A 27,766-nucleotide genomic window follows, 5' to 3' on the forward strand; every position below is an offset into this window, starting at 1 on the left:
CCCTCCACGGTGACCCAGACAACATAGAAAAATATGCCATTTGATAATAAAAGAAAGGTTACCATTAAGCCTGGTGGATTGGAAAACTCCAAGAAAGCCAAGAGAACGATGGATATCACCCAATTCTTCTCCGCCAAACCGACTCCGGAAAAAAACACGTCTGGCGACGCGTCAAGAACCCCAAACCCCGCGACAGAAACACCCAAGCCTGCAAACTTGGAGAATGCTGAAACCACTACATCGACCCCTGTCCAAACAGGAGACTTCCAGGCACGGTATTCATTCGACAAAGACGCGTGGGTTGCCTCCTTGTCCGAAGAACAACGCCAGCTCCTCCAGTTGGAAATCCAGCACTTGGAAATCTCGTGGCTCACACTCTTGCACAAAGAACTCACCAAGCCCTATTTCATTAACCTAAAGAAATTTTTGCTCCAGCAGTCCAAGTTCAAGAAAGAGGTTTTCCCACCGGAGAATGAAATCTATTCCTGGTCCCACTTGACTCCGTTCCCAAAGTTACGGGTTTTGGTCATTGGTCAGGATCCGTACCACAACAATGGCCAGGCGCACGGATTGGCCTTCCTGGTCAAGCCCGGTACCAGACCTCCACCATCATTGCAGAACATTTACAAAGGAATGAAATTGAATTTCGAAAATTTTGAGATTCCCCTCTTCAATGAGCATAACGACGCGGGGTATTTGGTCAAATGGGCTTCCCAGGGGGTCCTTTTGTTAAACACCTGTCTTACCGTGGAAGCGCATAAGCCAAACAGCCACTCCAAACAGGGCTGGGAGCAGTTTACATCCAAAATCATTGAGATCATTGCGGGAGAGGCTGCGAACCCTGGCTGTGTGTGTTTGTTGTGGGGAGGACCTGCACAAAGGACATTTGACGGGATTATCACCCCGAAAAACAGACAACTAGTGCAGAAAAAGCATTTGATTTTGAAGAGTTGCCATCCTAGCCCGTTGAGTGCCAACCGAGGGGGGTGGTTTGAAAATAGACACTTCAGGGAGTGCAACGATTGGTTGATAAAGAAGTATGGCAAGGGGATTGACTGGGCCATTATCAAAAGTAACTCCGTGCTATAAGGTAGTGTGCCTCCTTAGTTCTTTTAGTGTCCCTTGATTTTTTTATTATATATAGCGTGTTATATTGCCGAGTTTCTAAAACCATTTATATTTTGAGCCATTATGATCAACGCTTGCAATCTCCATGCAATATGGTAGTGCCCCGCCCAATATAACGCGACGAAGCTTATTATCTTTTCTCTTTTTCTGGCATCGCGCATCGGATCCAACGCGAAGCCGTTTGTTTGGGATTCTACTTTTACTACCGTTGAGTCCCCAGAAGCCTTTTGTCCACCTTCCACAGGTACTGAAACCATACAGCCAAACTTGGTATTGCTAGATCATAGCTCATTACATATCGATCTTGGTGCTATCATACCATGACGACGGAAAACGACCCACTCATGGCGGCTGCCCTCTTGCCTATTGATCGGACGATACAACCTAGCACAGATCCTGACCTTATGGTTGAAGTCCCACTATCAACTCCCAAATCCCTTTGGCGCGCTCCACCGGACCAAAACCCTTTGAAGGTCGAAAAAACGTGTACCGCTGGGCCTAACATAGCGTCTGAGATACGCATAGATCAGAAACAAGAGCGTTCTCAGCCTTTTGCTAGTGCTTCTGAAAATGGCTCCGGAACTCCGGCGTCAAGTACAGAAAATTCGATTGCCAATACGGCTTCCAGTGTCACCACCGAACAGATAGCTACTTCTTCTAGCAAGCTATTTGATGCCGATAGTTTACCAGAGGTAGCCAAAGGCAACCCGCCACCTCTGGTGGTGTCCATAGGAGCATTTATTGAGGGTCCCAAGGAGCTGAGTAATCTTAAGCTGAAAGAGCTTCCCGCTTTTCCTTCTGAATTACCGGATAGATCCTCTTTCATGGGTTCGGTGAGTTCTACGGAGAGTTCTGCTTCTGAGATAAAGGGTATGCCAGTCCCGGAGGTGAGCGTTCAGCTAACCCACGAAACCACAAAGGAAGGTGTTACCACGACTAAAGGCCAGCCAGCTGTTACTTCTACTCCTCAGCGGAAAAGAAAGGGTGGTAGCATGGAAAAGTTGCTAGCGGATGCTGCTTGGTACGCTAATACTTTCGGTAAACCTGCGCCTGAAAGACGGACACAGCGGTCTGTCTCCAAGATTACAGAGGAGGATGCGGAAGCGTATGCTAGGATCCACGAAGAAACTGTCAAGGCCAGAAAGCTTGAGGCGTTTAGAAACCCCAAACCCAAGGCGCTTCTGGTTCCCAAGCCGGCAAAGGTAAAGGTTCCTAGCGTGCCAAAACCACAGAAGCTTGATGCCGACGGAAACCCCATCAAGGTTATTAAGGGACCATCTGTTGTAAGCAAGAAGCTCCTTGCCGATGCTGAGTGGTACATGGGATACGAAACTGTCACTTCGCTCACCCGTGATCGGTCCAAGATCAAGGTACCTGATAGGTACGTGCCTGAGCTTGTGGAACATAAAAAGCCTACCCAGCCACATAGGGCCAAGGCTGGACCAGCCGGTTTGCTACCGCCGACTCCTGTGGATAGTGATGGAGCTTCGACGCCAAAACTTAAAGCGAAGAAAAGCGCGATGAGAAAGGTCGAAGAGTCTGACAAGCTTTCTCCGGGGACACCCGAGTCTGACGCCTTGCCCCCAAAGAAGCGGAGAAAGCAATCCGAGACCGAAACACCTTCACCTCCCCCTGTTGAATCGTACATGCGGGTGACCCTGGAAAACGACATATTTTTCCCGTTGGAGCCGGGTAGAGAGTTATTCACAGAGGTGGTTAGAAAAGCGGAATCGCTCCCAGTGTGTCTGGATGACTTGCAGTACACCACTGCGGTGGAGGTTTCCAAAACACTCGAGGGCAGGTACAGAAAGTTCGAGTTTATCCCGGAAGATAAACAGGACGAGGTTATCGGGTTGGAGAACGCCTTTTTTAGCGCACCGGTGGAGAAATACCTCTTACGGATCGCGAAGGGTGACGCTGTTGATCTTATTGAAGACATGAAAGACGTCATGCTTATGACCAGTGTGGTGAATTTGCCCCAGCTGCTCGCAGTAAAGGTTTCGAGCGAAATTGTTCCGAAATTCACCAGTAGCATTAGCTCAGGGGATTATACTGGCTTGGTGGATGCGATCGAACAGTACAATGCGTTGATTAGAGACAACCGGGCTAGCATTTTGGCGTACGTTAAGTCGAGCCAGCATACTTTATCGACCTACTTCTGCCACCAGTTTCTCCAGCAACTCTACACGCGAATTGTGACACCCCAATGCGTCAAATTGAAGCGATACAAACCATTCTCCAACTTTGTCTATGGTGAGTTGTTGCCCGGTTTTGTCAGTGATATCATGGGGTACATCCAGGAGCGAGGGGATGCGACCCGGATTGGGTCTCTTCAGGTGAACGCCGACGCACCGCACATTAGCGGTGCCTCTACCCGTCAGGGGACCCCCCTCGATGCCTCGACTGAAGGTCCCCGGATGCTTGAGCTTCCAATTAAGATCGAGGGGCCTGAAGCCCCACCAGTAGCCCCATTCACCCTTTCTAACAAGAACTTTATGGATTTGGGGTCAGGTGTGGGAAACACAGTTTTCCAGGCCGCCCTCGAGTTTGGCTTTAGGAACAGTTACGGCGTGGAGATTATGGAGCATCCTTCTGATATGGCCGACGCCCAGCTCCTCGAGTACCTGGAGAAGTGCAAATTGTACGGGTTGAAGGAGAATCACGTGGAGCTCTTCTCTAGACAGAGCTTTTTCGACAATCCAGTGGTGAAGGACAGAATCGACGCGTCTGATGTCTTGTTGTGCAACAACTACGCGTTTGACTATGACTTCAATAACCGTATCGTCGATATGTTTAAAGATTTGAAGCCTGGGACCACAATTATCACATTGAAGCCGTTGGTTCCCTATGCCTTTAAAATCACCGCCGACGAGCTTGACAAGGGCAGTATCTTGGGGAGATTGCATGTGCAAAAGATGGTATCCAAGCCAGGCGCCGTCAGTTGGACCAACACCCCAGTGTACTACTACGTGAACACGGTCCAAGAGGACTATGTGTTAGCCTATTACGATATGACAAATAACCAGACGTTAAAGTACCGTAGTAAACGTGCTGTCAGGGACAATGTGAAGCCCGCCATGTGGGTAGGCTAGGTTATCTGGTCACCCGAGTGAGTGAGTTTTTGATATTATGAATAAATACCCCCTTTCTAAATGCCTTTGTATAAGCTGGACTTTTCTGGAAGGTTTTGGCTCTCTTTACTGAGATGCCTTTTCAGACCTTATCGGTAACATCGCAACTCAAATAACTTTTATGCGGTGCCGATTGTTTAGATGAAATTACTAGATACCGATACCCACTAATATCACTGTACATGTATTGAGATACCTATTATATCGTCGATCCTTCTGGTGTCTAAGACTGCTATTTAAGACTCCCAAGCTGTATGCCTTGGTGAGCCGATTCCGGATCTCAGTAGCGCTTCAATGTAATTGAGAACTCCACTGCTAAGCACCAATGTTACGCAGCACCGCCAGCGGTCTAAGCTGAATATCTCTGATGTGTCTTTTCAACAGTGTTTACTGGGCAAACCACACTATGAAAAATTACAAAGCGAGCTTGTCGATCCTAAAAATAGCACATGAACGACCCCGCAACCAAAACGGGCAGTTCCCAATGCGGTAACTTTCTACTTAACACGTAGATCGAGAAACACGCGTCGCTCAGACAAACACACGACGACGCAAACCGATCTATATTTCAAGTCCAAAGCAGCAATCCACAACCTCTCATATCTCCCCAGTGACCACTTACAAGATGAAGTTCAGCCAATGCATCTCTTTTTATCTTACGCTCCTTGTGTCCTTCATATCTTCTGTCACGTGCTTGAAGTTTGAGATCGAAGCCAAGGAAGAGGGCTACAAGAACACTTGTATCCGTGACTTTGTCACTGAGGGGCAGATGGTTGTTGTCAACATCAACTCCAGCGGTAGCGTTGGTGACGGCCAGACCTTGAACTTTTTCATTGTCGACTCCTTGGGCAACCAGTACAAGGACAAGAAGGACTTTGCGGGCAAAACCAGGGTCGCATTCACCGCGCACTCCTCTGCCGCCTTTGACGTGTGTTTCAACAACGTCGTTGGCCACCACGGCCCCGACAACTTGTTCAGAGAGATTGAGTTGGATATCGAGAGTGGTAGTGCCGCTAGGGACTGGAACGCTATCCAGGCGGCAGAGAAGTTGAAGCCGGTCGAGTTGGAGTTGATGAGAATCGAGCAATTGACCAACGAGATCACCAGCGAGTTGAAGTACTTGCAAAAGAGAGAGGAGAGAATGAGAGACACCAACGAATCCACCAACGAAAGAGTCCAAAACTTCTCTACCATGGTCATTGTCGCCTTGGTTGGCTTGGGAGCCTGGAACGTCTACTACTTGAGAAACTACTTCAGATCCAAGCATATTTTGTAATTTACCGTTAGCTTTGACAACACGCAAAATCTCATATTACACTGGAGCCTGGGCGAATTGTAGACTTATTTAATACGAAGCTAGTCCCACGTACTGCCTGATCTCCGGTCAAGAGATGTTAAGTTGGGCACCCTTTTACTGGCTGCCGTCTGGACGGCTAAACATAAAGGTGTCTAATCAGTGGTTCGGTAGAATCACCTAAAGGCAGAGCTTCTCCGTAGCCAACTGCCTTAGTCAATACCTAGCCCAGTCCCACAGGGCTTTTATTTCATCGCCTAGCCAACCTCACGCGCTTTTTAGTCTAATTCTCCGAGGAGCCCGATGATCTCGCCGAAATCTTTGATGCTAATGTGCGCTTTGCCGTTAGCAAACAAGGAGATCATATCAATCAATGCCACATCCTGAAACTTGTCTCCGAGCTTCAAGTACGCCTTGAGCGTGCGCAAGTCCTTGAGATTAAGCTCCATTTTCTCGTAATCTTCGGAATGTAAGGTAGCCAAGTCCACCTTGGGCCTGAGGACGGATTCCATCTTATTGGTCTCCGTTACGACGGTATCTATAACCATTTTCCAGTTCGTATAGATGTATTCCTTGTGGTTCCGCATCTTGAGCAAGCGGGTGGTTTGCGCGATAAGCTTGTCCATATCGACGATTCTCGTATCGGGGATAATGAAGTTCTCCACAGTCTCGCGGGCTTTCACAAAAGCGTTGGTTTCGGCGGTTTCCGACGTCACCACGCTGGAACCGGTAGTTTTTACGTAGTGGTTGTACGCCTCAAAGTCCCTCAAGATGTCCTCGATGAAGCGCGGTGGGATATGGAGTTCCCCTAAAAACGCTGGTAACTGTTCAATGGTGAGATCTAGCTGTAATGCCTCGTCTTCCAAGTCTTCCCCATCCACCGCGGCCGTGTACTGGGCATATATCTCGATGATCTCTGACTCGATGTCATCGGTGGGTTCGGAAAACTTGGTGGTCTTATCCACTAGTTTTTGCTTCGCCTTCCTAGACTGTGACGTTAGTATATATCAATCACTACCTAGGACAATACTCACCATGTTACTGCTTATTGAATGGGATTTGTTGGCCTTGACCCCGCAGGAGTGATGCCCAAAGATAAGCAATTTGTCTCCCGCGGATGCATCAGATGGCTCACGCATGCATTACTTTGAGAAAAAAAAAAACCAAGAAAAAACTTTTGAGGATCGTGTATGTCTCGCATATCCGCTTTCTATCATCTTGTTAGTCCACTTTTTCCCCGTTTCCATCACACAATGCCCGAACTTAGAGCCATCACCACCGAATTAAAGTCTGCCTTGCAGCAATACCCAAACTTCCCATCTGAAGGGATTCTTTTCGAAGACTTCTTGCCAATCTTCAGAAACCCGGACTTGTTCAACAAGTTGGTCCAGGCCTTCAAGATCCATATCGAGGGTACCTTCCCAAATACCAAGGTTGACTACATCGTTGGATTGGAATCCAGAGGTTTCCTCTTTGGCCCAACCTTGGCCTTGGCCCTCAACGCCGGGTTCGTGCCGGTCAGAAAGCCAGGTAAGTTGCCAGGTAAGACCTTCGAGGCCTCCTTCACCAAGGAGTACGGTGAGGACAAGTTCCAGATCCAGGCCGACTCTATCCCAGCCGGTGCCAACGTCATCATCGTCGACGACATATTGGCCACCGGTGGTTCCGCCAAGGCTGCCATCCAGTTAGTCGAGCAGTTGAAAGGTAACATCTTGGAGATCAACTTTGTTTTGGAGTTGGACTTTTTGAAGGGCAGAGAAAAGTTGGGCTACGAGGTTTTCACCTTGTTGTCTGGCCAGGCCGAGAAGTTGAACTAAGCAGGTCTCTGAATGAATTATAACTTGAACCTAGTGTAGAAATAGGTATGTGCGGTTTGACTTTGTACTGAGCCTTCGATACGGGCATGTGTTGTAATCGTAGATCTAGGGAAGAGCACATAGTTTTACAAATAGGCGATTTGAGGTCAGTATGGTTTCTGGAAGAGAAAAAAGGGGCATTCTATAGGATTTGAAAAACCAGAAAAGACAAACCATTAGAGTTTGAATTTAAGGTAGGGTTTATGAACTGAGGTCCATTATCGGGGCTGAGCGGAGTATTTGGAGAGAGGAGCGTTTGGAGAGAGAAGTGTCTGGAGAATTGTGACAAAATGTGACTTCTCATTATAAATGAGAAAGTGTCTGCCAGCAGGAGCAAAGGTTCAGAAAGGATTGATTTCATTTACCAGCCTACAGAACTTGTGAGTTAAAGGACAGCTACGACTCAACCCTAGCTGATTCATATGTATTAAAATGGTAATTTAAAAAAAAGATTAGGTCAAATCGTCTTCATCAGCGGCAATCAATTTCTTGATGTTCACCAACAATTGGGTCTTGATCTTATCCAACTTGGAGAACTGGTCGTATTCATACACCTTGTCTGTAAACAACTGGGAGTCGCCCTGCTGGAAAGCTTCCACGATATCCACGGCCAACTTGTACTCTCTGGTGCTCTCAAACGAACCATCATCCGCTAAGAACTTGTTCAACGAGTTCTGAGCACCCACGATGTCTTCCTGGGCCATATTGCACAAAACCACCTTCAAAAAGTAGTCCTTCAAGCTCCACTTCGACAAGTTATTACCCAAAGAGTTCTCAATGATGATTCCGTACATCTTAATCGCCGGCTGGTATTCACCCAGCAACGCCTTAAAGTCGGCACACTTCAAATACGCCTTGTTAGCCAACGCCTGCGCCGAATCGCCGGCAAACCAGTCGCCGGCCTGCTCGTAGGCGTGCGCTGCACGTGCCAAGTCATCCATGGTTTCGTACAACTCCGCCAAATCCATTTCAAAGTTTGCGGCTCTTCTAAACTGGCCCTGGAGGAGGAATACCTGGATGGCTTCCTCGAGGCACTGGATCGCCTTCTCCAGGTCGGCGTTGGATTGCTTAAAGCACTTAAACGCATCGATCAAGCAGTTGGCATTGTCGTTAGCGTTTTCAGCTTTTTTTTGGCATGCCGCAGCCTTGACAAAAGCGTCGCCCGCCTTTGAGTAGTTCTTTTGCACCTTGTACATGTTGGCGGCCTGCGTGTACAAGTCGGTGGCCTCTTCGTATCTCTCCAAGCTGCTGGAGCCAAAAAACGAGGATAAAAAGCCTCCAGAGGTGACCGAAGCTTTCTTATCGGCGTCTCTGATTAATTCCTGTGGATCCATGGTGTATAGTTTGGGAATGTAGAGCGGGGAGGTGTTCTTATCGGGGTTAAAATGTATGAGCATTCATTTCTGGTGTGGGAGGCAGAGCACGTGATGGTGAAAAGCACGTGATGTTAATGTTGGTCCAGAGACTGGCATATTGACTGTATGGGAATTTTAAAACAGACACTGGAGTTACCACAAGGTATGGCTACTACCGCCTAGCGGATGTATTTTCAACGTTATATGGTAGACCCACAAGACAAAATTTTACTCGAATTTTAATTTCTCCTTGTAATAGACTATGGAACTTAAGTTCAAAAGGTTGGCTGGTACGGTTTGCTTCTAAGTATGAAAGCGACCTTGTGGTTTATGGGCTTGAGATTACAAACGTAGGCTGCTCTAACAATAGGCAAATAAATTTTTGAAAGGTACCGCCTTCAAGTTGGCAATATTGATGTAATAATCGCAGATTAATAGCTCAAGCCCAGTGCCCATAGATGCGGCTATAACATTATTTTACCACGTGGAAATCACGTGAGAGCTTAGTGCGGCTTGCAAACAGAGAAAACATAAAGTAAACAAAAGATCGCAACAAAGCATCCTATACACATAAATAATTCAATTTAGTTGGAGTATACCTTGATTCACGCCACAGAAGAAATGCCCGAGCAGACAAACTCCCCTCAAAATACTCTGCCGGTGGACGGTGTGAACACTGTGGTGCCCAGTACCCCCGAGGCACCTCTCGACGCGAATATCAGCCTTGACACACCGGCCAGCCAACTCATCACAAACCTGACCCCGCAAAAACTTGCCTCTCCCGTGCCGCCTGTGAGTGCACACGAAAGGATCCGGTTCCCAAGGCTCCAGCAGTTGTGCCAGAAGGCTCTAGAGGAGTCAATAAAGTCTTTGACTATCGAAAAGTTTTCGCAGTGCTACCCCACGTTGGCCTCTACCGTTGAGGGCATGAATTTGTTGAAAGTCGCACGCGAGCAGGTGACAAACTACTGGTTCAACAACTCGATGAGAGAGTTTAATTTGATCTTTCAGGAGCGCGGCGTCGAAGGCAGTTTGGACAGCCTCGATGAGTTGGTTGCCGAGGCGAGGTTGCGCAAACAGACGTACGAAGAAGAACACGCCAGGTTAAACCCCAAATTCAGAGGCAAGAAGAAGCAAGCCCCCATGCTGCAAGTCACACCGAGTGTGAACGGATCTGAGTTGCCTGTGTTCACCGATGAGTTGACCCCGGAAGAGATCCTTGCGTCTAACTTGTACGCCACCAAGAAGCGGAAGTTTGAGGAGTTGCAGGCTATTCGTGATAATCTAGCGGGCGATAACGAAATGCTATTGAAAGAGCTACAGGGGTTATCGGATGCCAGCAGCGGGACCTACAAAGATATTAACAACACCGTTAACGATGTGATGCTAAAGTTTGGCTACAGCGCCGATGCCGACGACGTTGATAGGCGTATCCTCCGTGGAATTGACGAACAATTAGGTGAGTTGATCGACTATACCATGTGAGAGATCAACCTGAGGAGTAATCATTACCCGGGAATCAGCCTTTGATAGTCAGCAAACCAGTCTCATTGTACGTCTAAAGCGCTCTACTTATCCATTACTGCTTTTGAGTTTCAGTTGCATGCCACGAGTCATTTCCTGGTAAATACTTCGGGCTTGTCTGGGGGCTCATTTCTATTCCGCTCAGTTGGTTTACTTTGAAAGATCTGTGATTTATTCGTGATAGCGTATTATAAAGGATGCCTACTGGGATTTTTGTGATGCTGACCGGACTAAGTTAACAATCCAGACTACTCTTGGCTCATATCGCTGCATGTTTACGACGCGGTATAGCTTTCTTAGTGCCACTATCCTCACTAGTGACCATAAATATCCCACTATGCTAAGGCCCCCTGGAACTGCTAGCTGTTTATGGTCATACGTTAGTCGAACTTTTATTAAAATTGCCGGAGTAGTGGTCTCTAAGTCTTCACGATTTACACTAGTTCTGTTTGGATGTAAAAATACAAAACATGCATACACGAGAGAGAGCGAGCTTAATTATTTCTATGGCCAGTGCTTTCTTAGATTTATACGAGATTAGTGTACGCACATCCGTATGAAACTAGAAAGCAAGGCGTCGTAAAACTTTTGAGAGTGCAGCACCCTTGTATGATTCTGTACGTGGCTCAAACTTAACTCCATCTCAGTTTTCAACAAGTAGTGGCTCCCAGTTAGGCGGCATTTGGGGCATCTTGATAGACAACTGGAAAATACAACCTGCGAATTAAGGTTTGGATGGCGAAATAGCCTGCACAGTAGATCGGATATCTCGGGATGGCCTTCCGGGACTAGCCATGACGTAAGGTTTGAAATTGGCCCCTTGCTACGTTTTTCCGATTCCAATATCTTGGCACCATTGAGTACAGTGACAGGATGCTTCTAATATAGTACAGTTTCATTGAATCATATGTTTTCAAGATTTAATGCCACACCCATATTATCTCTTTTGCAAAAGTCTCGGTAGTACAGCAGTAGCACGAGGTGAGGCTTTAGCCAACTAGAGCTCCTGTTGCGTTAGTCTGCGCGACAACCCCATCTACAGGGTACTCTGGAACTGCAGATCAACTCGAAATATGGCTTATAGCACACTCTTTTTTCATAGCTCTCACATGGGATTCGGTCTATTTAGAGCAAAACAGGGAGTTCTTATCAGATAGAATTGCCCTATATTAGACTATGACAGATGGCTAGGGCACGTCTAATTTCTCTACCAGACGATGCCTGGCAGTTTAATCGACTCCTTTTGGGTGCGTGTGACGTAGTACGGACTTGCGGCATGGAAATCAAAGATGGCATTGTTTAGGGGGCAGTTTCCGCATATAACGCGGCGCTTCCTATAGCCCCGCGCCTGCACCCAGAGCACCAAATGTAAGGAAGACAAGAGAATCTGGGCCACAGAGACTCCCAAACTTTAATTCGCGTAGCCAATATGGGGCGGGCTCTGGATAACACGGGCGTCAAATTATTGACGTTACATCCAGACATAGCACTTCAGACATCTAGGCCTTCCATCCAATCCTAGAGGGTTATCCAAAAACCTATCCGTAGCTTATACAAGAAAGAGGAATTCCAGAACCCGTTTCTCATTTCCAGAAGGGTAGTGCTTCGCGCGCCAAGCCTGCGTTGGCTTCTGGTTCTTAGCCATGCGCCTGCAGACAGGGGTGCAATTCCTGTTCGGTAGTACCTGTAATTCATGAAAAGTTTTCCTGTACACGTCCACAACATATATAGTCAGACATCCCCAGCTTTAACTTTGTGGAAATTACAACCTCAAACCGTACAAGTGGTATAGGACGAAACGAAGCCCCACCGTAATCAGCTCCGGAGTAACCAGCTGCTCAGAAATCTATACATCCACATATCTGCTCTTACATTTGCCCATCCCCGGACATCCTTCGTATATCCGTCCACCCTATCCACTTATAGCTGATCGCCCAGACTATCTAATCTTACCACCCCAGACCTATTTATGAACACACCACTCATTCCCAACTTGGGGTCGCCCACAGAGTCATTCCTGGCGGCTAGCGCGCCTAACCCGCGCGTCGTGCATCTCGTGGACGTAATGCTTGCAGCGCTCCCCGCGCCGGATCCTGCAACTTACAACACAGAAGATGTAACAGCTGCGCTCGTGGATGAAATTCACCCCCATATCACAGAGCTCCGTGCTTTGCTCCGCGAGAAGGTCGTTCTCAACTCTATAGACGAGCCGACCGCTCGAAAACTATTCGACATAACCTCGCACCACCACGAGTACTTCCGCATTCACTACCCCACCTTGACCCCAGTGTTCACTTCAGACGTGCAGGACGCGTTTGTGAAGGACATGTCGGCGCTCGACGCGTGCCTTGCCAACCTTTTGCTCGTAAATCGCCGTATCCACAACCTCAAGCACTTTGAGGGAAAGCATCTCTTGTACATCACCGAAACCGTCAGGCTCTTTCACCACTTGGCTTTCCGCACGTTCCACAAGTACGCAAACCAGGCGCCTGTGGATGAATTCACGTTCCGCGACTTGATTCCGGCACTCCGCATCATGTTTCTCTCCTTGTTTTCTTGGAGGGACGTCTACGCAGAGTCCGCACTCGCCTACTGCAGCGCTACGTTGAACCAGCTCCTTTTACACGACTTGAAGTTTCTCATCCGGGAGTGTCCCAGAGAGGGCTCGTTCTCTCCGTCAGGTGCCTCCAAGCTCTCTAACAACATGGAGTTCCACTTGTGCTTTCTCGAGCTTCTTAAGACCTCCTACTCGTTTATCCACAACTACACAGACGTCGGGGCCAAGCTTGCGCGTTCGGCTTCTCGTTTGAACAGCCAGTTCGGGCCCATGGCCACGCCGCCGTCCCTCCAGGGCACCGCCTACAGCCACCCCTTAATGTTTTTGAACCTCCGCCTCCTTACGCGTTTTCTTTCAAAGATTCCGCACGTCACCGAATTCGCAGATAACCCCGTATTCCAGGAACAGTTGTATCAGAAGGTGAAGAATATAGGCAACATTATTTTGACGTTTGATGTTGCGGCGTATCCCTCGTTTGACTTGAAGAGCCCCTCGGACGTGGCCGCGACCGGCGACGTCGCCACCACCGACCAGGTCTTCAATCGCATTGTCCAAACCGTCTTGAACTACTTCGAGTACGCCGTGACGAAGGCTGTGAACTCGCTCGAGTGGGGCGCGCTGAAGGCCAGTCACCGCGCTGACGATGACTGTGAGGATCTTGTTTCGCTCCTAGGCTTGCTAGACCACGTGATTGACGCCGCGGAGTACCAATGGAGCACTGAGGCCGCGCGCTGGGGCTTCCAAAACATTTTAGATGCGTTTATCCCCCTGGAAGTTGTCGCCAGCGGCTCCTTGTTCTCCAAGATCCACTCCCTCATTACCCAGACTCCACGACGCACCTCGGGGGGCAGCGTTGATCCCCATGATGACGCCACTTCGTCTTCCAACTATGCCACCGTCAACAATAGCGTCCGAAACGCCATTCTCGACGTCTTTTATAAGTTGACCATCGCTCACGCCGAACAAAGGCCCGAAAAATTCAACGTGGAGGATGCGAAGCTCCAATTCCTCAACTGCACGGGTTATTTGGCGGCGTCTGGCTATATGTTCAGCAAACACATCACCGTTCCGTTGAACCCCCCGTTGTATTCCATTTACATCGAAGGTGTGGCTTCCGCCGAAGAGCTAGACGTTCGTCGACCTTCAGTCATAGAAAGCGTCACCGATTCGGTGGTCTCGGCTTCCTCGTGCGACTCAGCGCTCAGCTACGGTTCCCTCCTCAGCGATACCGAAGGTGCCCGGAGCACCTTCACGCAGATCAACTACTCGTCCAATTACACCAGCTCGTCAATTGACGCCGCCTCCGGTTTGACCCGCACGGCCAGCCAGGCCAGCACCGCCACCGCCATCTTGTCACTCGGCACGCGGCGTACTATTAGCCCTGGACCTTCACTCAAGTCGAATACGCGTCTGACGAAGCGTATGGAGCGGCGCAATTCCTCGGCGCTCTTAGGCGAAATGACAGAAGCAGAGAAGGAGGAGGAGGCCCAGAGGTTGATGGAGGTGTTTGAGAGGCTTGATCGTTTAGGTGTCATCAAGCCAGTTTCCAAGAAGGGATAGTGAGAATGACTGTATGTTTACATTGTTGGAGGAATTTCCGTGTAGTTAGCATGAATAATGTGTTTAGGACAAACGTTCGTAGATGAAAAGCGGTAATGGTGACGTCGGTAGCCAAAATTGTCATATATAGCCAAATAGTCTTTTATTAAATACAGCGTGCAGATGGTATAGCTAGACTCTGAGCGAATTGTCAGTTTACTAGAAAAAAAGCATCCCAATCGGTTTAGAGGTTGAATAGACTATGGACACTTCCGTTGAAGGAGAACTAACTCTCGATTGGGGCTGGATTTTGCTTCCAGCTTTCCTGTACGCCTCAGATTCATATGGACCTCGAGAAAATCATGTGTAGCCGCAAGTTGCGGCTTCATGCTCCGCCTATGTACTTGAGTGTTTAGTGCCAGCTCTACGTGCGTTGAATCTCGAGCTGTGCGGCTTTAGGGACCTAGATGGCCTCAGGCATCCTCTGAAAATTCCTGCGGCTAAGTTGAGTTTCAAGCGTAAGCAAGCTGTGGTGCATGCCTTACATCTAGTTTACTGACCATCGAATGGAAAATACCAATGTTGAAAATGATATTCTTGATGTTGGCAAAACCAGAGACCGCAGAAAGCATCCTGAGATATTTAGCCAGCAAGGGAATAGAAGCGATGACGAGGTATTAGCCGGTGCAGTTTGTGCTTTCATTGTTTCCTTGGGAACAACGGCCACAACTTCGACGAGCCATACTAGCTACGACGGAACTGTAAATCCGTTGTAAAGGTCTTTTGGGACCTTTGTTCACCTGCTCGTATATGAAGTTATACACATTAATCAGGAATAACGGATGAAGATATCCGGGGAGTAAAGTTTACCTTTACCACTAACAGCGCAAAAATATCGATGTGTGTAAATACTGTTATACATAGAGTGGAATTCAAAATAATTCATAATTTGACCATGTGGCCAATCTGTGTCCAATATGGGACAAAAACTTTTCATTGCACATCTATCTGGCTACCAGGTATATCTTTCTACCCAGACCTATAAATTTATGGTGATATATGAATAGAGAGTGGCGTAAGGTGTCGGGAATATAGAAATCGTAAATCATAATGTAGAGAGTAAGTCGAGAGTAAATCATAGCTGCGTGAGAAGAAGAAAAAAAGGGATGGCATTAAGAGGTTGGGATGCAGGGGAGGGGCTAAAACGGATTTAAGGACCCCCAGCCCAAACTGTCGATCCCTTCATTGCTCATGGGATTGTCGTATTTGGGTTCTTTGTCCATGAAGGAGAGGATCAAGTTATTAGATTTTCTCGTATCGTCGAGGGATAAGCTGGAGCGCTGGAAGGCCACGTCGCTGGATCCGGGGGAGTCCAACATCCAGTCGTCGCTGGCTAAAGAGGTGAAGTCAATTGAGGTAAATGCGTTGCCGGATTTGGCCAGCTTTCCAGCTTTGGCCGGGAAGTAAGGCTCATCAAACGGCGAGGGAGAGGTGATATTAAAGAAGGAAAAGTCCAAGTCATCTCCCGTCAGCTCAGACAAGTTGGGAATGGCAAGCAAGTCGTTATCGTGAGGCATACTCTTTGCAGGCTTTTTGTACCTTTCATGGCGCGGGAGAAGGAGCAACTCGGGCTCGTCATGAGCGGAAACAGTTGAGTCTATGGTGCTGCTAGGGGTGTCAGCTAATGAAGGCAACTCGTCATCAACCGAGATCGGCGACTCACCAATAGTATCATCTTCCTCTTCGTTGTCCGAGAGATTGAGATATTCACGAAGCGACTCCTCAATGGTGGCAGGGAACGGAGACGTTACAGGCGCCACCAACGGCCCAGCATTGGAGTGGCGGATCTTGTCTAATCCTGGGGCCTTGGTCGTTGCCGGGGTGTCTGGGACAAGCGGCGAATCGAGATTGTCGTGGCTTCGCTTACGGCTACCGTATCCCGGACGAGACTCCACAGGCTGGACTTCAGATTGGGTCAACTCGCTCTTTAGGATGTTGAAATCGCTCACAAGCTTTATCAACTCGTTACGCAACTGGAAGTTCTCCTCATCTACCGTGAGAATCGCCTGGCTGAGCGGATTGTTGCCGATGGAGCCGTTCAAGCCCTGAACTAACGCAGCCGACGCGGAGGCGGAATCGTGTGGCGCAGCTTTCGCGGGCGCTTTGCCCCCGGCACCAGGCACGGGAACAAGGATTGACTTCGGGTTGATTGTCTTCAGCTTAGGATCTACCGTCACAAATGGCACGCTCTTGCGGACGGGAGGTAGCGGGAGAATGGGCTTGCTAGAGGAGCCTGTCGCCGCGTCCGCGGCGGCCGCAACCGCCGCGACGTCTACAGGCAAGGGTCTTGCCGGGCAGTTCTTTTTCTCGGAGGCAACCGGTTTGCGGCCCGGCTTAGGCCTAGGCGGCAAGACCCATTTCTTGGAGGTTTTTACGACAAAATCGGGAGCTTTAGCAACTGGAAGACCGTGTTGTTGCGGAGGATAGTTCTGGAGGGTTGGCACCACGGCGGGGCGGCCGCTGAGGGCGCTGTGGTTCAAGCCCGCGGCGTTGGATATCACCGAGATGGGCTTCAGGTGTGTGAGAAGTTGTTTCGACGGCGGTCGAGGGGCGGGGGCGTTCCCAGAAACGAGGGGGACGATTGGAACCATTATAACGGGAAAGCCATGCTATTTACAGGGGTTAAAAGGGAATGTGTAAAGAAGGAGCGGAGTATGTCCAAGGCGGTCAGAGAAGGTTCACGGTGAAATAAAACTAGTAAGGAAGGCCTAACGGCGAGAAGAGGTCAACAAGGGCGTGGTGAAAAATCGGAGAGACCTGTATGGAAGTTAAGGTTTCTAAGGAGAGAACCGGGTGTGTACTAACAGAGCTTTGTTGAGAGTATGTTAAGAGTATGTTGAGAATATGATGAGAGTACGTTGTATGGATAAGTTGAGAGTACGTCGGGGAAGTTACAAACAGAAACAGTCTAGAGTATGCTTCACCCCTGCTTAAAATCGAGGGAACGGTGTCTATTAAAGGATTTTCTAACCACGCATGGGTTGTATGAAGCCGAAAAAGTCCACAGGCAAATGTCTCGCATCAGCCGTTATAGCAGCAGCCGCCGGGCTGGCATGCTTCCTGCAGATAGTAACAATTATGTCCATTTGTCCTAGACAATAGGCTATATTGCGCGAGGGTCGGCACGGAAAAGGGGCACCTGCACACCGGCAGTACACGGGAGTGAAAAGTTTTTAGGAGGAGCGTGGCTGAGGTGCAGGAAGAAAGAAGATTATCCTGTGGGCAAGACTTCCCTGCCATAGTATCTGCGATGGCGCATCTTCGTTGAGACAATCGTGTGCCGCGTAGCCGAGGCACTCGCCACGAAATGCGTGGCGCACTCGCCACTCGACTGAAGGAGTTTTTGTACGCCGGATACCCGGGACAAACGGAAGAATTTGTCACCAGGCCCATCGGGGTCCACTCTTCCTCAAAGTTGGAGCTATTAATATTGATAGAATGTGTATACCACCGGAAAATCACAGGGTACCAAAAAAAAAAAAAAAAATATGGAACTTAGTAACGCTTGTGCTCTAACTGGAGTGTGTGTTTCGGGAGACTCTCGTTAACCCAGTGGTACAGCGGTGCATGAGATTGACGCAGCCAAGAAACACCTATCGGTACTGAAAAATTTCCATTATCACCAAAACCGCTAGCCACCTCCACAATCCCGGTACCAGTAGATTGCTGGCTGAGAACGTTGATCTGGACGTATCTGTGGTTGATGTTATCATTATTGAGCGCGGTCGGGATCGCGGCTAGCGGTCGCTATGAGGGAATTAATTTCCTGACGTACATGGGGACTCAGACTCTGGCCACAATACGCAGTCATACGCAAGGCTACGCGTAATTAAACTAAAACCTGGAGAGACCGAGGTGTTTACGTGTAGGTGTGGTTCAGGCTCGCAGCGGTCTTCTTTCAAACCTCAATCAGCAGCCCTACTGGAATACCTAAGAGAATACGCCAATATTCTTGTTTTTTCCCAGGGCATCGCAACGCCGCACTAGCTTTTCGGAGGAGGGAGTTCAGGGACGTATGTCTTTATTACGTGTCCAGTAGAGTTTAATATCCGGTATTCCGGAAGTCTTTCCAGGCTGGCGGCCCCGGCCGTGTCAACAAAGGCTGTAAACTCAACCAGATGAGTCACGCACAAGATGCTACTCAGTGAAAAAGAGGCCATTTCCTCGTGTACTATTAGACTGAGCGGTCCTATTGACGAACAGACAGATAGTGAGTTCCTTCTGAGGCCTTTATTGCTTGTTCAAGCAGGATGGTAATGCCCAAAATAGGGATGCTTACTCTGCAAGACAGTGTGGTAGGTGCAGTTAATTGCGTATGGATCGTCACTGATTTAAAACCAGGGGGACAACCTTGTTATTTTTTTTTACCCCACCAATGGTTTAAATAATTGGAGAATATCTCATTCTGGAATAAACTTCGGGATTTTACAAATAGATATTCTGTATTACCCTGGGGTGAACCCCTCACACCGCTGAGCCAAGGCATTCTGCCGCACATTTTCAGTGAAACTACCTTCTGCTTCCCCCCGGGTTGACTCGGGATCGATTGTGTCGAGGGCTTCCCCCGTGGATCGAGGATCTCAAATTCCACAATCCGGTATTGTTCAATGCAGATGTATGCTCGATTTTCCTTTAAAACGCTCAAAGTTTCTAATGGTTTTCTGAGAGTTGGCCCTGATACACAAAGGGCAAGCCGAATTGAAAAGTACTTCTGCCAAACTGATGAAAAAAGGGTGCAGGAGACCAGAAAATCTGTGCGGGAGCGGAAGGCAATTCCGATATTGTCTCCGCCTGTGAACTTCACCATTGAGGAGTTCCCTGCCATTGCTTGAATAATACACAGAGAAGATTCACTGCAGTTAACCATGGAAGTTAGAGGGATTTATAAATTGGGTCGAAAGGAGGAGAGGTATAAAGCCAAGGCTAATGGCCCAAGACACTGACAATGGCGCAATCCATGTTTAGGAGTAGATCAAGATCGACATATTGATTGTACGAAACACATCAAACATCGGTCCAATATATGCCACCATAACGCATCAATTAAATTCAATAGATAGTGACATCCTCTTACGATAATGCGGCAGGCAGGGTGTTTCCTCTTCTGGCAGCTGTATTGATATGCAAGTATGAGCTTGCATCTTTTCTGAGTCTAGTTGAGGGGCAAACACTTCAAGCAGAACATATACAGCATAATTTGAGTTAACCACCGCTATAGGGGAAATTTTGTGAAATTTACTGCCTGCCAAAATTCCGGGGCTTTCCGGAGCGGAAGGTGGTCTAACCTAGTAACCTCTAAACTATTTACGATACCTCTAGGGTTTATATAATTATGCAGGGGGGTTAAAAACACCCAGGTACCTACCAATCATCTTTATCAGAGAATTAAAATCAGACTTTTACAGACTGGTAAATATCTCCCTGATCTCTTTCTTACCTTCCAACTAGCCATGGTCTGATATCGGCTCATAGAAAAAAATACGGGAGTCCGGAAATTGAACTAGTGTTTCTTTAGAATCAAGGCCATTCAGGCCCCTTCACCCCTAGCGGACACCTGAAAGAGGCCTTGAGTCCAAAATATTATACACAAGGGGATTGCAAAGATTAGATAATAAAATTAGTAATACATAATCGGAGCCCATACTTAGAAATCCTGTTCTGGGGCTGTGGCATTTTCTGGTGTGCCTTCTGGCTCCCGTCACACGTGATATAGCACATCTCAACCAGAACTTGACAAGCCACATCTAGCTATCAATGGCTATGAAATTGCTAATTTTCCGTTAAATTATATATCATGGAGAACAAAATTCTAATATTAACCAGCCTATCATTCCTGAAGCCGTCCCAGGCTACGCCTCCTGCACGCACAATCCTTGGGTAACCCGCGTCCCTCCTGGCTTGACGGATCCCCAGTTGTCAATACCACAACCCCGATGTTGTGGACGGCCTCGAATTACGCATAATTTACAGTCATTTTGAGCCGTTCTAGACACCGGCATATACATCTTGCATATCACGTCTGGAAGGCCACCCAGGGCCCTTGGGCTCCTCTGCCCTCACCAGGTCCCACGCCTCTACTATCCAATTACACTTTGTCCGAGAGATATATATACATCCGAGCCTATCTTCTGTCATGTTTCCGATCCTGGCCCTTTTGGTTCTGGAAAAAACATAACAAATCCTTGTGCCCAAAAGGGAACCCAACGCACGTGACCACAGCGAAAAACTGGAACCGGCGTGGAACCCAGAATCCGTCACGTTCAACTCATCGAGCGTTATCAGAGGAACTAGTAGGGGCCAGTCATTTATCAATTAAACCGTCAATCAGCAGTTAATCCATTCTCTAATATGCCGCGCAGAGTAGTCAGCGATGATAGCCATGATGAGAGCCAGCCGCGCCGTGGCCGGGCGAAATCCCAGGCCGACTCTGACGACTCTGAAACCCCGAGACGCAAGAGAACCCGCGTCAACTACAGCGAAAACTTCAAAGACAGCGATGAGGATATCAATGAGGAAGATGAAGCCGCAGAGGAACCGGCATTCGGTGAGGAACCCACGGCGGCAGCTACGGAGAGGACCCCTGCCAGATCCCGTTCTCGCCGCAAGCTCGAATCCGAAGACGACTACAGCGCCGCCTCAGCCTCAGCCTCTGAGATCTCCCAGGAGAGCGAATACGAATACGACAGCGACAAGGAGCGTGAGCGCCAGAAGCGACTCGCGGACCGCGCGTTCGTGACCAGGGATGGCGACGATGACGACGACTACGACTACACCGGGGCAAAGAAGTCACGCCGCAGCCGGAAGAAGCGCTTGCCGCGTGTCCGGACGACGCGCCGGGCGACACGAATCTCGGATGACTCCGATATCGACGACGACACGCTCCAGGATGAGCTTCAGGAGTTGAAGAGTACACCGCCGCCGCTGCCGACAGCGGCATCGCCGCAACGGGCGCTCCGCGAGCGTCGTCAGCGCATTAACTACGAGCTCCCGCCACCAATCACATCAGAGGCACAGCTCGCGTCCCTTGGTGACTCGCCAGGTCCCACCCCTCGCCTCGTTTCGACAACATCTCGCCGTAAGCCCGCGCCGCACCGCAAGCTTCTCTTTGCGACCAGTGGTCCCTTTGGCGGTAGCGATGTGATTCCTCTTTTCGGTAAGAACTCGCTTGCGGTGGGCAACCTTCATGATTCCGATTCCTCCGATGATGAGATCAAGCCGGTGGACGCCAACCTCTCCACAAACAACAACCTCACGCTCCAGACAAAGTCCCAGGCGGAAACCGCCGCTGCAGCGGCGAAAAATAAGAACCTCAGCGATACGGACCCCCTTGGCATCGACATGGATATCGATTTCACCGCTGTTGGTGGCCTCGACGACTATATCAGCCAACTCAAAGAAATGGTTCTATTACCGCTTTTGTACCCCGAAGTATACCAGCGCTTTGGAATCACTCCACCGCGGGGCGTGCTCTTCCACGGACCTCCCGGAACCGGAAAAACGCTCATGGCACGGGCTCTAGCGGCCTCCTGTTCTACCGGCCAGCAGAAGATTACATTCTTCATGCGGAAAGGTGCAGACTGCTTGTCCAAATGGGTAGGTGAAGCGGAACGACAGTTACGATTACTCTTTGAAGAGGCGAAGAAGCAGCAGCCGGCGATTATTTTCTTCGATGAAATCGATGGCTTGGCTCCCGTCAGATCGTCCAAGCAGGAACAGATCCACGCTTCGATAGTGTCGACGTTGTTGGCGTTGATGGATGGAATGGACAATAGGGGCCAAGTGATTGTCATTGGTGCGACGAACCGCCCCGACGCGGTAGATTCCGCGTTGCGGCGTCCAGGGCGATTCGATCGCGAGTTCTTCTTTCCACTCCCGGATGTGCACGCGCGGGCGAAGATTCTCACGATCCAGACGAAAAAGTGGCAGCCGCAGCTAGACGACGCGTTTGTAGCGCGCCTCGCCGCTCTCACCAAAGGCTACGGTGGTGCAGACCTCCGCGCGCTCTGCACCGAGGCCGCCCTCAACAGTATCCAGAGAAAATACCCGCAAATATACGCCTCTTCGGATAAGCTCAAGATCAAGCCGGAAAAGATCTCTGTCATCGCCAAGGACTTTTTCAAGGCGTTGGAAAAGATTGTGCCGTCGTCTGCACGCTCCGCCGCAAGCGGCCTGGCGCCGGTGCCAGACCACTTGGAGCCGCTTCTCGCACGGCCCTTGCGCGAGATTGCCGCGCGCGTCGAGGTGCTTTTGCCGCAAACAAAGAAGATGTCTGTGCTCGAGGAGGCGATGTATATCGACCCGATCAGCCACGAGCAGGATGGCGGCTTCGCGAAGCAGCAGATTCTTGCAAAGTTGGAAAGCTCGCGAATCTGTCGCCCAAGATTACTCGTCGCGGGCGAGCCTGGCAGCGGTCAACAGTACCTCGGGGCGGCAATCCTTAACCACCTTGAGGGGTTTCACGTTCAGTCACTAGACTTGGGAAGTTTGTTCAGTGACAGCACCAGGTCACTCGAAAAGACGGTGATCGACGTGTTCATAGAGGCGAGAAGACACCAGCCATCGGTGCTTTTCATTCCGAACCTCGATATCTGGACGAGCATTGTCCCCCCAGCGGCGATTGCCACGCTCATGGGCTTGCTCAGATCTTTGAAGGCGTTTGAAAAGGTGGTGTTGTTGGGGTTGTCGGAGTTGTCCGAGACAGACTTGGGGCCTGAGGTGAGAGAGTTGTTCGGATACACAGCCGCCAACCATTACAACTTGGGTACTCCCAGCGAAAGTGAGAGGGAGAAGTTTTTTGCAGCGTTGGTCAAGGTGGTGAAAATGAAGCCTTATGAGTTTAATGACGTTGAGGCAAGGCCACGGCGAAAGCTCAAGACGCTTCGCGTCGTGCGTGTCGCCCCTGCTGCGGCTGCAGCGACGTCCAAGGCCGCGGCGAGAGAGCAGGCAAGAAAGGATATGAAACTCAAGAACACGTTAAAGATCAAGCTCTCGGGCTTGATGGAGCTCTTTAAGACTCGCTACAAGCGCTTTAAGAAGCCGTTTGTGGATGACAGCTTGTTGCTCCACTTGTTCACCCCAGAGTTGCTCCAGCACCCAGGCTACGTCGTACACTACGAGCGCCGCGGTGAAACGGTGTACGAGCTTGCCACGGGGAAGACTTATTACAACATGGACTTGGAGATTATCGAGGAGCGCTTGTGGAACGGGTTTTATTCCGAGCCGAAGCAGTTTTTGAAGGACGTTGAGTTGATCTATAGAGATGCACAGGCGTCCGGCGACCGCGAAAGGATTCTTCGGGCGAGTGAGATGTTTGCGAACGCGCAGGTGGGGGTTGAGGAGATTAGCGTACCGGAGTTGATTGAGGAGTGTCGGGCGATGATGAACAGAGAAGCAGAAGCTGAGGCAAAGGCGGAAGCCGAGGCAAAGGCGCAAGCCGCAACCGAGATAGAAGTCAGGGCGAATGGCCAGGCAGAGATTAGGATGAATGGCCAGGCAGAGGCTAACGGGTTGGATGCGCAAGCACCAGTGGTGACGGGGCTGGACTTTGCCTCACCGAATGGTACTGTTTTAGCTGAGGCGGATGGGTCAGTATCTGTGATGTCAGGTGCTGAGACAATTGTTCAAGAAGACGTGGAGATGCAGGAGCCTGACGTTATTTCCGAGCCTCTGGAAAAGCCTGTGACTGAGTCTGTGACTATGTCTGTTACCGAGCCTGTGACTGAGCCTGCAGCAAAGCCTGTGACTGAGTCTGTAACTGAGTCTTCAGCAGAGCCTGCGACCGAGCCTGTGGCGGAGTCCGACTCTGACAGTTCCTCGGACGAAGAGTACTCCGTTCCCCAAGAGCTCGTGGAGCGCAACCTCCTGCTTGATGAACAGGCATTAGACCACCTCAAGGCCGCGCTTGTGGCTAAAACTGAGGGCTACACCATAGAGAAGTTGGAGTATCTCAACGCCAAACTCACTGACATTGTCTGGCAGAACCGCCAGAGTTGGGAGAGAGACTCTGTGGTGAGTAAGATGAGTGCAGAGTTGTAGAGCCATTGTAATATACCACGAAATATTGAGTGAAAAGTTAGTGTAGAGTAGATATTAAGACCAGGGGAGGGAAGCACATGTATGATCGTAAACGAACATGAGTACGCCTGTAAAAATTCGTATCCCAACATGTAACAATTGAATCACATTTCAGGTCAAGTTCCTTCTCCGTGCACACTCATCACACTTGAATCATTACATTAGCGATCTATCAACTATAAGCATTTGTTGAAATAGGTATATATACAAAGACATCCAGCCAGACTTGATCTTGCTAGCGTTGACTTTCGCTGCTGGTAAATTCCTTCTCTAACAATCGCAAGTTTTTAAACAAAACCGCCTGCTCCGCCTCATTCACATCCCCCGAACATGCCCATCTGATCTTACCCTCCCAGTCAATCACATAGAGATACCCCGCATACAAGTTCCTCAACTTGGTTGCCTCTTTCATTAGGCCCAAGTCCACATTGAACTGGTCACGCGTACTCATCACGTACAACCCGTGTCGCTTCGAGTTCGTGAGCGCACGTAAGCTGCCACGCGCGAACCGCGTGAACAATCCCTTGATGCCGTTCTCCGCGAGATTCAAGTCAAGTATCTGGGAGTGGGGAAAACGTGCCTGGAACGCCTCGTAGTCCTTATTCAAGTAATCAAGCCCGTCTGCCTTCAACCACGCGGCACTGGACTCATCTGCGATCCGTGGAGTAAATACCCTCATCACATTGATTTTGCCCGCCCACAACGCCTGGAGATCCACCTGCTGTCCCAACAAGTTCTCACCCCTAACAGACGGAAAGTACAAGGCCTTATCGCCACGGAATAATCCGGGTGGGGGGCCGAAAATGCGCCCTTTCGTCTGTCTGAAGATGCCCATCTCGTAGAATCCGCTCTCAGAGTATGTCTTTGCCAATTCCACACGCTTCTCTTCCTTGCGCGACTTGTCGAAGAACTCGTATTTGAAGCTCTGGAAGTTTTGGACCTTGTGCTTCGAGTTCTGGTTTTGGTAGTAGTCCGTCAAGTTGAGTGGCTGCGGAATTCCAAACGGCTTCGACAATGTCTCCATCACAAACGGCTTAGGCTGAATGTCCTTGAAGTTTCTCGTGAGTCTTGAGAGCCCCGACGCGTAGTTTCTCTTCAAAAGCGTGGTCATTTCAATTGGCTGGGACGTATTAGAGTAGAAGGCTCTATATGGTGGGTGGTTTGATATGTAGCTGAAATTTTGGTGGTTCATGCACGTGCCGAAAGAGCACCTGTGAGCCTGGCTATGGGAAGGAGGGTCTTTGGATACTGAGAGGATGATATTGAGCGATAGGTACCAATATTATGTATTTACTATTAATATGATATATAAGAACTGTATGAAAACAAATTCTAGATATACTCCACACTTAGAGCTATGCTGATGCAAAGGTACTTTCATTCAGGAGCTACAGATTTCAAAATGCGATTTGGGAATGGATAGTGAGAACTAGGCGGGCTATATATTGTTCAATAGCCTACATTTGGTATAACCATATTTATTCGGAGCTCAGATCTCATTACTTTTTTTTTTCACTCAAAGGTATGCCATTGGATTTCGTTCGCAAACCAAATAGCCCAGTTAAAAAACTGTCCGAGAAACCCTGTTAAGTCAGGCAAAGCTCCTCATTTTAATCAAATTGGTTTGTCGAGGACCTACAATCTTGATTCATCAACATATGTCATTTATTAGTCATAAAGCACTGCGTGCGGAGGTACGGGCTTACTTCTTGACAACCGCGTTGACAGCCTCGGCAACGTACTTGACGTTACGGTTGCTGATACCGGCCAAGGAAAATCTCCCATCGTCGGTACCGTAGATGGAGAAGTCAGATCTCAACTTCAACATCTCGTCCTTGCTCAACCCGGTGTAGGAGAACATACCCTTTTGTCTCTTCAAGTGGTCCCAGTTACGCAAGCTGTGGTCCAAGTTGTCGTACAAACCAGAACGGACTTCGTTCAATCTGTTGGTGATCTTGGCAACGTCGCCCAACCAAGACTTGTACAACTTTTCGTCGTTCAAGATAACCTCGACAATCTTGGAGCCGTGGCATGGTGGGGAGGAGTACATTGGTCTGACCAAGGCCTTCAACTGGGAGGTGATCTTGGAGATGAACTCTGGAGATTCATGAACCAAGAAGACGGAGCCGGTACGTTCACCGTACAAACCCATGTTCTTCGCGAAGGACTGACACAACGCGAAAGATGGCAACTTTTCTGGGTTTTCGTAGTGCATCTTGGTCATCTTGTGGATGACAATGCCCAAGTCCTTGATTGGGTCACCGGTAGCGAAGCCCTGGTAGGCCATGTCGACAATTGGGAACAACTCTCTCTTGGTAATCACCTCCAAGATCTGGTCCCACTGTTCGGAGGTGGCGTCCAAACCGGTTGGGTTGTGGCAAGAAGAGTGCAACAAGATGAGGGCACCCTTCTCGGCCTTGTTCAAAGTGGCCAACAAGTTCTCAATGTCCAAGGAGTTGGTGTCCAAATCGTAGTATGGGTAAGCGGCTGGCTCGACGCCGGCGTCACGGAAGACGTTCAAGTGGTTTGGCCAGGTTGGCGCAGACATGTAGCACTTCTTGACGCTGTAGAACTTGTTCAAGAGCTCGGCAATGACTCTCAAAGAACCGGTACCGGAGATGGTTTGAGCAGAGACGATTCTCTTTTCCGCAATCAACTTCTTACCGAACTCATCGTGGCCGAAAATAAACTTCTGCACGGCCGAGTTGTATGGACCAGAGCCCAAGATTGGAACGTACTCCTTGTCTTTTTCCAAGCCCTCAACAACCAACTTGCGCTCAGCCTCCTTGACGGATGGCAAAATCCAAGGCTTACCTTCTTCGTCTCTGTAGGCACCAACACCCAAGTTGACCTTCTTAGGGTTAGGGTCCTTCACGTACAATTCGGAGAGGCCCAAGATCTTGTCTGGAGGGGCCATCTGGACGTCGACCCAGTGGTTGAACTGGCGGACACCAGCAAACATGGTGGATGGGCGGCTAGCGCGGGTGGATAATCTAAGCATTTTACTGTACTTTGTGGGAGACTGGGACAGAGGTTAGGGGGTATAGCGAAACAGATCTATAGAAGGGAGAAGCAATGAGAGCGAGGGGAGAGTCACATGCTTATATATGCTTTTCCGGCGTGAAAAATTCCGAGTGAAATATCCGGTGACCAATATGGCGGGAGATTGCCGCCAGCTACGCGCCTGCAGAATGGGCGTCTCTTGGTGGCATCATATTGCGGAGAGCCATATCGGGGTATTGCCGTCT

The 27,766-nt window shown here is 49.3% G+C and overlaps 13 protein-coding genes across 13 annotated transcripts; 7 read left to right on the forward strand and 6 right to left on the reverse strand.

Moving 5' to 3' along the window:
* Positions 1 to 282: 282 nt before the first annotated feature.
* Positions 283 to 1,089, forward strand: BABINDRAFT_29465 (uracil-DNA glycosylase; the record flags this gene model as incomplete). Its single annotated transcript, XM_019131450.2, has 1 exon — positions 283 to 1,089. A coding segment is annotated over one exon (807 nt), but the record flags the coding sequence as incomplete, so codon positions are not given.
* Positions 1,090 to 3,092: 2,003 nt separating this feature from the next.
* On the forward strand, positions 3,093 to 4,118 carry DOT1 (histone methyltransferase; the record flags this gene model as incomplete). The annotated part of the gene is made up of 2 exons (XM_019131273.1): positions 3,093 to 3,464; positions 3,618 to 4,118. Coding segments are annotated over 2 exons (873 nt in total), but the record flags the coding sequence as incomplete, so codon positions are not given.
* A 766-nt stretch (positions 4,119 to 4,884) lies between these two features.
* ERV25 (Erv25p) lies at positions 4,885 to 5,535 on the forward strand (the record flags this gene model as incomplete). The annotated part of the gene is made up of 1 exon (XM_019130767.1): positions 4,885 to 5,535. The coding sequence occupies one exon, from the start codon at positions 4,885 to 4,887 to the stop codon at positions 5,533 to 5,535; it is 651 nt and encodes a 216-aa protein (XP_018986423.1).
* A 296-nt stretch (positions 5,536 to 5,831) lies between these two features.
* Positions 5,832 to 6,692, reverse strand: BABINDRAFT_6935 (uncharacterized protein; the record flags this gene model as incomplete). The annotated part of the gene is made up of 2 exons (XM_019132537.1): positions 5,832 to 6,542; positions 6,588 to 6,692. The coding sequence occupies 2 exons, from the start codon at positions 6,690 to 6,692 to the stop codon at positions 5,832 to 5,834; spliced, it is 816 nt and encodes a 271-aa protein (XP_018986424.1).
* Positions 6,693 to 6,806: 114 nt separating this feature from the next.
* APT1 (adenine phosphoribosyltransferase) lies at positions 6,807 to 7,370 on the forward strand (the record flags this gene model as incomplete). The annotated part of the gene is made up of 1 exon (XM_019132538.1): positions 6,807 to 7,370. One exon carries the CDS (start codon positions 6,807 to 6,809, stop codon positions 7,368 to 7,370), a length of 564 nt encoding a protein of 187 aa, XP_018986425.1.
* A 491-nt stretch (positions 7,371 to 7,861) lies between these two features.
* Positions 7,862 to 8,743, reverse strand: BABINDRAFT_6937 (uncharacterized protein; the record flags this gene model as incomplete). Its single annotated transcript, XM_019132539.1, has 1 exon — positions 7,862 to 8,743. The coding sequence occupies one exon, from the start codon at positions 8,741 to 8,743 to the stop codon at positions 7,862 to 7,864; it is 882 nt and encodes a 293-aa protein (XP_018986426.1).
* An 825-nt stretch (positions 8,744 to 9,568) lies between these two features.
* Positions 9,569 to 10,138, forward strand: BABINDRAFT_28878 (MIND complex subunit; the record flags this gene model as incomplete). The annotated part of the gene is made up of 2 exons (XM_019131435.1): positions 9,569 to 9,846; positions 9,928 to 10,138. Coding segments are annotated over 2 exons (489 nt in total), but the record flags the coding sequence as incomplete, so codon positions are not given.
* A 1,903-nt stretch (positions 10,139 to 12,041) lies between these two features.
* On the forward strand, positions 12,042 to 14,571 carry BABINDRAFT_160506 (uncharacterized protein). Its single transcript, XM_019128271.1, has one exon. The coding sequence runs from the start codon at positions 12,258 to 12,260 to the stop codon at positions 14,403 to 14,405; it is 2,148 nt and encodes a 715-aa protein (XP_018986428.1). The 5' UTR covers positions 12,042 to 12,257; the 3' UTR covers positions 14,406 to 14,571.
* Positions 14,572 to 15,262: 691 nt separating this feature from the next.
* Positions 15,263 to 17,462, reverse strand: BABINDRAFT_160507 (uncharacterized protein). Its single transcript, XM_019128272.1, has one exon. It carries the CDS (start codon positions 17,033 to 17,035, stop codon positions 15,584 to 15,586), a length of 1,452 nt encoding a protein of 483 aa, XP_018986429.1. The 5' UTR covers positions 17,036 to 17,462; the 3' UTR covers positions 15,263 to 15,583.
* BABINDRAFT_120070 (uncharacterized protein) lies at positions 17,251 to 17,902 on the reverse strand. The gene has a single exon (XM_019126932.1). It carries the CDS (start codon positions 17,835 to 17,837, stop codon positions 17,466 to 17,468), a length of 372 nt encoding a protein of 123 aa, XP_018986430.1. The 5' UTR covers positions 17,838 to 17,902; the 3' UTR covers positions 17,251 to 17,465.
* A 2,671-nt stretch (positions 17,903 to 20,573) lies between these two features.
* Positions 20,574 to 24,514, forward strand: BABINDRAFT_160509 (uncharacterized protein). Its single transcript, XM_019128273.1, has one exon. The coding sequence runs from the start codon at positions 20,793 to 20,795 to the stop codon at positions 24,477 to 24,479; it is 3,687 nt and encodes a 1,228-aa protein (XP_018986431.1). The 5' UTR covers positions 20,574 to 20,792; the 3' UTR covers positions 24,480 to 24,514.
* A 147-nt stretch (positions 24,515 to 24,661) lies between these two features.
* On the reverse strand, positions 24,662 to 25,741 carry BABINDRAFT_160510 (uncharacterized protein). Its single transcript, XM_019128274.1, has one exon. It carries the CDS (start codon positions 25,627 to 25,629, stop codon positions 24,754 to 24,756), a length of 876 nt encoding a protein of 291 aa, XP_018986432.1. The 5' UTR covers positions 25,630 to 25,741; the 3' UTR covers positions 24,662 to 24,753.
* Positions 25,742 to 25,988: 247 nt separating this feature from the next.
* On the reverse strand, positions 25,989 to 27,688 carry AAT1 (aspartate transaminase). The gene has a single exon (XM_019128275.1). The coding sequence runs from the start codon at positions 27,478 to 27,480 to the stop codon at positions 26,221 to 26,223; it is 1,260 nt and encodes a 419-aa protein (XP_018986433.1). The 5' UTR covers positions 27,481 to 27,688; the 3' UTR covers positions 25,989 to 26,220.
* Positions 27,689 to 27,766: the final 78 nt, after the last annotated feature.

The sequence above is a fragment of the Babjeviella inositovora genome, assembly GCF_001661335.1.
Source record: "Babjeviella inositovora NRRL Y-12698 unplaced genomic scaffold BABINscaffold_3, whole genome shotgun sequence".
Taxonomy (NCBI): Eukaryota; Fungi; Ascomycota; class Pichiomycetes; order Serinales; genus Babjeviella; species Babjeviella inositovora.